This window comes from Oryx dammah, unplaced genomic scaffold (assembly GCF_014754425.2).
Source record: "Oryx dammah isolate SB20612 unplaced genomic scaffold, SCBI_Odam_1.1 HiC_scaffold_5, whole genome shotgun sequence".
Classification (NCBI taxonomy): Eukaryota; Metazoa; Chordata; class Mammalia; order Artiodactyla; family Bovidae; genus Oryx; species Oryx dammah.
In genome coordinates, this window is record NW_024070189.1 from 88893142 (window position 1) to 88902016 (window position 8875).

General features: G+C 57.4%; 1 protein-coding gene across 1 annotated transcript; it reads right to left on the bottom strand.

Annotated features, from left to right (window-relative positions):
• Positions 1-638: 638 nt before the first annotated feature.
• TLE5 (TLE family member 5, transcriptional modulator) lies at positions 639-8856 on the bottom strand. The gene is made up of 7 exons (XM_040241905.1): positions 8676-8856; positions 7524-7621; positions 5177-5240; positions 3832-3876; positions 3131-3193; positions 1827-1901; positions 639-1744 (listed from the first exon to the last, which is right to left on the bottom strand). The coding sequence occupies exons 1-7, from the start codon at positions 8700-8702 to the stop codon at positions 1523-1525; spliced, it is 594 nt and encodes a 197-aa protein (XP_040097839.1). The 5' UTR covers positions 8703-8856; the 3' UTR covers positions 639-1522.
• Positions 8857-8875: the final 19 nt, after the last annotated feature.

Here is an 8875-nt window from a genome sequence, read left to right on the forward strand (position 1 = left end):
AATGATGGCTCCCACTCTCCAACCCACTCCCTGCCCTCAGGCCCATATCCTGGGTGGGGAGACTGATGTTCTCTTGACTGAAGTGCCAGGTGCCCTAGGGAACCACCTTTCCTCCTGGCTCCCCCTCTCCAGGTGGTCCAGCTTGGACGCAGGGGCATGAAGGCAGGCTCTAAGTGGTCCTTGGAGAGTTGAGGTCCAGCCAGGAATCAGTTCTCTGATCTGGAAGAAGCCATGTGTAATGCGCGCACTGTGACTGCTCATGGTCTTAACATCTGTCTCTTATGGGTAAAGAATTTCATTTAGGAACCATCTGGCCTGAGGCTCAGAAACCAGTCCCACCACTTATGCTCAGTGACCCCTTAGCTTTTCTGAGTCCTTCTGCCTACCTGTCAAAACAGCTGACCAGACCTCAAACACCTAGTCTTTGCTGTGTGACCTCGAGCCTCCATCTGACCATCTCTGGGCTAGGGACTGCGTTCAGGAGCTAAATTATATTTACAAGCTGGACTCAGTTAGGACTGTTCATATCCAGTCCCATAACAGAGGAGGGGACTCAGGCTTGAAGGAGGCCCCCTTCCTCCCCTGGGAAGGGAGTCACCGCGGGGCAGCCCGTAACACAGAGGCAGAAACACAGCAACCAACCTTCTCACGTCTTTATTTGAAAGGCACAGCTAAGCCCACCCTCGATACAGCATTTTCACTTCTCTCCGTAGAGATCAAACGACTGAACACAACAAAAGCTGACAGTCTAAAAGGCTATATACAGACACAGGTGTGGGTGTTGCTTTTTTTTTTTTTTTACATTTTTGTCTTTTTCCTTTTTTTAATATCCCTTTTCTTAAAAGACAAGCTAGTATACTGGAAAAGGCGGGGGTGGGTGGGGAATAAAAACCAAGACAACTTGAGTACCCTCATCTTTATTCGGGGAGGGGAGAAAGGGAATTCTGAGTTGCTGGCCCCACTGTTGCCCTGGGGCTAAGCTCGCTGTCGGTGGCCCCTCTTTCTTTTGTGGGTGTGGGCATCAGGAACTCATGGAGGGTGAGTGGGTGGGAGGGGGAGACGCGGGGTGCCCAGGGTGGGGAGGGGCAGCTAGCATTGTGTTTGCATGCAGTGCCAGAATGGGAGGCTGGGGTGGGGGCCCCCTCCTGGCGGGCAGACTGTCAGTTACATGTGTGTGAAAAAGGGAAATGCAGGGGGTGTTGGACCTCTTGAGGTTTTTGCTCCCTTAGGACCTGGCCTCCCCTGTGTCTCCAGGCCTCAGCTTGCCTCATCTGTGGTATGAGTGGGTACTGACCCATTCAGTCTACAGGGAAGGAGGAGGGAGGCCAGGAATTGGGGGTAGGAGCCAAGCCAGGGTAGGGCACAGAAGCAGGGCAATAGCCCCAGCAGGCAGCTACCATAAATACTACCAGAGTTTGGCCAATCCCAAGCTATCACTGTGTCTCGCGTGCTGAACCTTCCTCTCTCTCAGTGTTTGTCTCCCCTCTGTCCCACCCCCCACCCTCCCCATCCCAGCCGCCCACTAATCCGACTTCTCGCCATCGTCCTCCTGGTGGGTGTCACCGTCATGCCCGTTTTTGTCTTCCTTGGAGAGGTGGGCCTGGGAGCCCAGCGCTGACAGCGAGAGGAGGCCGGTGCCCGCGCTGACCGCCGGCAGAGAAGGGGGCTGCAGCCCCACAGGCAGGGGGGTCAGGGGCAGGGCCAGAGCCTGCAGCTGAGACAGCTGGTGGGCTTGGAGCTGCTGCTGCAGTACACAAACAGGGGAGCATTAGCCCCCTTGAGCCCACCTGTCCCTCCCCCATCCCCCCACAAGACCCCAGACGTACTCGGATGATGGAGTTCAGCTCAGGAGCAGTGACCTGCTTAGCCCTCTCGATGGCTCCCAAGACCTGCTGCTGGTGCTGGAAAGCGGGGGGTGGGGTGGGGGATGGAGAGGTGACAGATGATTCACCCCATCTTGTTGGGATTTGTGGCACGGAGCCCAGAAGTCCCACTCCCATCTGCACTGATAGAGCCCTCCCTCTCCATGATTTCCCATCTCTCCCCTCAGGAAACTCCCCTCTCTCCAGTTGATTCCTTTCACAAAGCCTCAGTTTCTTCATCTGGAAAATGGGATACACAGAGATGCACAGAAGGCCCAAAGGGCTTGGTACCAGAATCTTAGGAAACCGTGGACTATGACCAATGCCACATGCAAAGAAGTCAAAGCTTGTAAGAGCTCAGACCAGGACTGCTAATGGAAGAGATCTGAGGTCTGCTAACCCAAGCTCCTCTTCCTCCACAGCCGTGAAGGCCCAGTGAATTCTGGCAGGGCTGGGGTATGAGTCGAGGTTCGGAGCAATCCTCAGCTTTCCCTGAAAATTTGTCCCTTTGGCTATCATATGCTAAAATCTGCCAAGCTCCTTTTGTGCCTTGGCTACCAGGGAGCCCCTGCTATGAAAGGAAACCATAAAGCTAGATTTTCAGGGTCCTAAGAATCTCCTTCTCTGGGGCTTCCATGGTGTCCTCCTGGAATTGTCACTGGGCATCATTCCCTGTGGGACCCTAAGGTACCAGCAGAGCTTAAAAAGAAAATGATGAATTATCAGCAGTAAATCTGGCAGAGAGCAGAGGGGTCTTAGGTGACCCAGATGTGTGTGTGTGTGCGTGTACAGTGGGCTTCACACCAAGAATCCCAGGAAACAGAAGAGGAAGACCTGGGTACATAGTCCCTTTGTGTGTCCATGTGCTGTGTGTCTATGTTTTGCATCTGTGCGTTTGTCTGTTGCATCTGTGTCTGTCTGTATGTCTGCCTCTGTGTGCAGAGTGCCTTCCTATACACCCGGCGGCCAGCAGGACCAGGCAGATGAATCTCAGGAAGGTGAAAGGCAGAAACAAAATTCTTGGCGCAGTGTTCGGCAGTGTAGCTGACATTTTTACGGTGCAATGACTCACACAGGCTGGGAATTCCACAGCAGGGTGAGGTCCTTCCCTTCACCCCTGGGGTTTCTCCTGCACAGACTGGCTGATGGCTGGGAGGTCCAGAGAAGGCAGGCGTGTGCCCTGGGGCACACAGATGGCTACAGAGGGGTGGGGCTGAGGGAAGTTCAGGGTCTATCTCCTCCCAGCAGACCCCCGGGGCTCTGCTCACCTCTTGGGACAGGTAGGGCAGGACCTGGGCACATATCCCATTTAGCCTCTTGACGATTTCAGCCTGGAACAGATAGACACTTCAGCCCTGGGCAGTAGCCAGCCAGGGCAGGTGCAGACCAGCCCTGGAAAGCCCAGTGGTTCTGTCTAATCCAAGAGGAGGCCGGCTCGTCCCAGGATCATATCAACTCATCAGGCCTATGGGCACCCGATCAGCAGCAAAAGTGGCCCTGGGGGCTGAGTCTCTGAGGGTAGCTAAGAGCCCAGGACAGTGCGAAATCCAGGCCCAGTGGCTTGGGGTCTGGGTGGCCCTGGAAAGATGCCTGATGCCTCATAGGTAGTGAGCATTCCATGGGAGGGAGGGAGGGAGGGAGGGAGGAAGAGGTCGGGGCAGCTGGCATCAGAATTCTCTAACACACCTGAGATAGGGTTTGGAGGGTAGGTTGGCAGGTCACATCACCCCCCTCCCCCAGGGCTGTCACAAAAGAGAGACAATGGGGTGGGGGTGGCAGGTCCTGGGAAAGCCTCTGCCCCTCCCCCTCAGGGAGAACAACCTCCCAGGGAGGCCTGAGAAAGAACAGAAGTGGGGGGGCTCCGGAGGTAACAGGATACCAAGGCAGACTTGGTGCTCAGCCAAGGGGTGGCGGGTTCCTACCTGCCTGGGCGGGGCGGGGGTGCGGAGGAAGGGGGAAGGGGGCATACCTGCTTGTGCATCTCGATGTTCAAGCCATAGGACATCTCGTAGTACTGTGTAGGGGGGGAGACAGAAATGGGGGCGGGTGAAGGATGTGGGGCTCCAGAGACAAAAGACACAGGGGAAGTGACAGAGAGACAAAGAGGGGGAGAAAGGGAGAGGTAGGGGGAGGGGAGGGCAGGCCAGAGAGATGGAGGCGGAAGCGGGGAGACACCCACACCTGGAGCTGGGGCCCAGGTGCCTGGTGAGGATGCTAGGGACGCCAGTGGGGCCCTGAGCACCCCATTTCTGGAATAATGACCTCACCCCCTACACACACACACACACACACACACACACACACACACATTCCAAGGCTCCTAATCTTTTATCTTTATGTGTCTTGTCTGCGGGTGGCCCCGGACTCCAGGGAAGTTTGTCTTCCTGGGTATAAATAATCGAGGATAAACAAATCCTGTTGGGTCTGCCTTTGGGGCCAGCGCCCTCCCCTCCTCATGCCCCACATCTGACCCTGCACCTCCCCTCTCTAAACCTTCCTATGACTCCCCATCACCCCCCAGGGAAGACAGGGGGAGAAAGCCAGGTTTGTGTGCACTCCACTCTCTGCCCAGCTGGCTCCTATCCATTCATCAGGACCCCAGCTGCAGTGCCTCCTTCTGCATGCAGGCTTTCTCCAAACGGGAGCATACCCTTCTGGAGTCCCCCAGCCCCATCCCTCTGAACCCAGAGGTTCCTTGTCCAGCTCTGCCTCCCTCATGGCCTGGGGGAAGTGGGCTCTGGGCTGGACTTAGGCAGGGGTTTTGATGCAGAAATCACCACCTGGTGCATATGAAGCGAAGCAAGTGATTCCGGCAGTGTGCAGGGGCAGGGTCTCCAATGTCAGGCCCAAGAAGGCAGTGCCACCCCCTCCCTCCCACCCACCCACCTCAAAAGTGTGTCAGCCTCTTGCCTGGGGAGGGGGCCCTCCAGGAGTCCTCCTCCGAAGCTTGGACTAGGAGGGGTTAAGCCTGGGATGCTCAGACAGTGGGGATGGGGAGGGGAGGGATCAACAACCCCCCCTCCCACCCCAGTTCCTGGCTTTCACAGCCACTGGCTCCTCCGCTGCCAAGGACAGCCGGGGACCTGGCAGGCCCAGGCCGCAACCCGGTGGCTTGGCACCTTGGCCACTGCCTGGGCCGGCAGCCAGGCCAACAAGATTAACTCAGCCCGGCCAGGGGCTGGCTGAGCGGAGAGCAGACCCTGACTTCTCGCACATCCCAGAAGAGATGGCCAAGGTTCAGACAGCAGCTGCCAGTGCTGGAGGGGGACCTGGGGTCCTCTGGCCCTGCCCACCAGACCCCCGGGCTGGCTTACCATCACGTAATGACGCTGCATTTCTGACTTCTCGCTGGCCAGCTTGTCACATTCGAGTTTCAGACTGAAGAGGAAGAGGGGGAGGGCCGGGGCTGGGATGAGGTCCCCCCCATTGTGCAAGGGAGCCCCAAACTTTGGTGGGGGTCAGAGAGAAGAGGGGGGAAGGGGACCCACAGGTGCCTTAGCTGGAAACTGGGGATGATGAAACCCACCTTGAAGATGTGGGGGTGGAGAAAGCAATGAAGATAATAAAAACAGAAGTCAGAGCAAATACCCTGACTGTAGGTCAGACAGGGATTCAAAGAAACTTTTTCCTATCGTGAAATCCAACGAGGTCAGGGCTGTTAACGTCAGTCTCCTTTATAAAGATGATGCAATGGATGCTCAGAGAGGTTGAGTGAACAGGCTCAAGGTCACACAGCCAGGAAGCTGGCTTCAAAGGCCATACTCCCACCCACTGGGCAAAACTCTCCAGCAAAGAAGGAATAGACAGACATTGCTGAAAGGTTACAAGGGCCTGGAGCCCACCGGCAGGGCTCTGGACTGAATTCAGTAAGGAATCTTCAAAGGCCCCCAGCCCCTCTTGTGACCTCTGATTTCCCTGGTTGGGGGTAGGGGTATAAATTTCTATCACTGGGTAATAGGGTTGGTGATCCCCCTCCTCTCTCGGGTTGCCCCAGCAAGGATGAGCTTTGGATATTTCTCAAAGGCCCCCAAGGGGGTGTCAGGGTGACAGGCAGAGAGCTGAGGCCACAAACTCAACTAGATAGCCTGGGTCCAAAGTTCAGTCCTGCCACTCTGATGCTGTGTGACTCTGGGCCAACGCCTCTACCTCTCTGGGCCAACGCCTCTACCTCTCTGGGCCTTGGTCGCTGAGTCTGCTGAGCTCCAGCCTCCGGGGTGGGGTGGTGAGGACAAGAAGAATTAAGACCAGAAATGTTCTTCATGTTGGCATACAGTTAAGTACCCAATAAATATTTCGTTGATCTTGTGGTCACCCCAGGGGACTTAAGAGTTTCGTTCCGCCAGACTGACCATGACTTGTATACCTGGGTTCACAGGTGAGCCACACTTAGTCTAATTCTCTTTTAAAATGTCCATGTGTGACCACTGTTAAAAATAAACTCAGGCAATTTCATTCCAAATTGGGCATTTCTGGCCTTTCCTGAGGGACTGGTAGATACTGTGACAGCCCCAACACAGTGGAAGCCCTCAGTGTACACCAGGAAGCCTAAGCCCAGCAAACAGAGACTTTGAAGTTCAGAGATGGGGTGTGACCTATCTGAGGTCACACAGCGCTCTGGCAACATCTCTAGAATTGGATCGGCTCCAGTGGTCACTGTGATGTGGGCATGGGCCAGGGAGGGAGAGGGGACCCTCTGGAGAGGCTCAGAAAGGCCAGACCTGTTGGGCAAAGCCCCTAAACCCTCCATATCACAGGATCAGAATCTTCAATCAACTACACCTCCAATTCCTCATCTTTGAAATGGGCACAATGATAGGACAGCAGGGAAGACGAAACAAAAGAAGTATGTTCACTTTTCAGCAAATGGGGAGAATGGGCAGTACCCTCTAAAGAACAAATATATCACTCTTTCCAATTTCTTCTTGCAGAAATCCCAGGATCCTTCAAAAAATACTTCTGTGTGGGTAAATAGATCCAGGGAGGCCCCAAACCCCACTGGTATATAGACTCCCCGTCTGATTCCCAGGCAAGAGTCTTGAGGATCTGCTTCCTTCAATCCAGAGATGGGATATAAATCTTGCTACTTTCTTGCTGTGCAACCTCAGAAAATCTCTGGGCTTAAGTTTTTCCAAGTGTAAAATGAAAAATAAATAGTTCCTTTCTCTTTAGATCAGGCATATGGCAAAACCCTTTAGCAATGTCAGATTCAATTCTGGAGGGAGACTCACCTTCCTGCTGGGTGGCAGGAACCCTTTCTCCAAAACCAGGCTACAGATTTGGGGTTGGTGGTGGAGGGCTTTGGGGAGGTGGAGAATCAATCACCAATTCTAGATGCTGGGGGTCTTTTATCCATTGGTGTGGGGGTGGGGAGAGGGGCTCTAAAACCAGACAACTGAGTCTGGGCAAATTATTAACATTTTTGATGCCTCAGATTTCTCATCTACAAAATGGGACTGTTTTAAAGACTAAATGAATGTCATATCCCTGAAGTGGTAAAGACAGCGCCTGCCACCTAAGACCTTCAAGGCCTCTATGTTTTGGAGTCTGTATATAAAGCAGAGGCCACAATCTCCGCTCCAGGCCTCAGTCTGGAGCAAGGGGCTCCATCTGAGCAAGGGGCTCCACCTTCTCCCGAGTCGGGGACCACCAGCCCCAGCTCACCTGTGGTACTGAGCCTGCAGCAGTTGAAACTCATCTTTGATGCGATCGCAGGAGTCCGAAGTAGTGAATTTGAGTTGCTGGGGGAGGTGCGACGAGCCCTGTGGGGAGGGGGCGGCGGCCCGGGTCAGGACCCCACAGGGCAGACATCCACCACTCCCCCGCCACAGAGGCCCCAAGGCGGCGGCAGGCGCAGCTGCAGCGCCCCCCCCCCACCCCTGCCCCACTTCCCGGGCCCGTGTTTACAGCTCCTGGCGCGGCCCCCGCCCTCGCTTCCTGCCCCCGCCTCTCCCAGCGAGTGGAGGGGGGTGGGTGCGCCCGGAGTGTCTCGTCCCCCGCCACCCCCAGGCTGTGGGGGTGCGTCTGAAGGCCCGCCCTTGGTGGGGGGCAGGGTGCGCCCTCTACCGCGCCTCCAAAGAGCCGGGAGGGGGTGCACTCTGAGCGCCCAGTTGCCTCTGGGGGAAGGAGAACGTGTCCTAGAGAGACCCCCCAAGTTGGGGGGGAATGAGGTTTCCTAGCCTAGTCCCCTTGGGGGAGGGGCCTCTCTCACCGCCTGAAATTTCCGAGTGGGGACACCCCTGATTCTGAGCGCCCTTCCTCTGGGCCGCGCTCTTCCGGGAGGGGTGCGCCTTGGGTCTCCCCCCACTCCCGGACCCCGAAAGCACCCTCAGCCTTAGAGGTGCCTGGTGGGGCTTCCGGGGCGCCCTAGGCCTGAGGCCAAGGCCGCCGAGGCCCATCCTGGCTTGGGGGGGTTGGGGGCAGGGCCCGGGCTGGCGCGGGGTCGGGGGATCTAAGCTGGGAGCTGGAGGGGACCTGGCTTGGAACCTAGCGGGGTACTCTGGTCCCGGAAGCCGGGAGGGGGGCCGGGAGCTACGGGGGATGGGAGGGAGTCCGGGAGCTGGCGGCGGGGGTGGGGAGTAGCTCTGGGCCCAGAGCTAGAGGGGACTGGGCCCAGGAGTTGGGGGGGGGGGATGGCCAAGGGGGAGGGGGGGGGGGGCGGGAGCCTGAGGGGGGGAATGGTTCGGCTGGGACCTGGGGGGACCGGGCCGGGACCTTGGGGGACGCAGGGCCCAGAGCTTGGGGGATGGCCCAGCCAGGAACTGGGGGTTGCCGGGCCCGGATGGGGTGGGCGCCGGGCCGGCGGGCCCCGCTTACCGAATGCCTGCTTTGTGGAAACATCATGTCAGTCGCGGCGGGGGGCGCGGGCTGCGCCCCGGCTGTGCGCCCCGGCTCGGGCTGCTCGGGGCGCCGGCGGCCGCGCCTTTGTCCCGGCGCCGATCGGCAGCTCCCGGGGCCGCCGCCGCCGCCTCCCGCGCCCGGCCTCGCCCGCTTCCTGCGCCCCCTCCCCGCGCGCC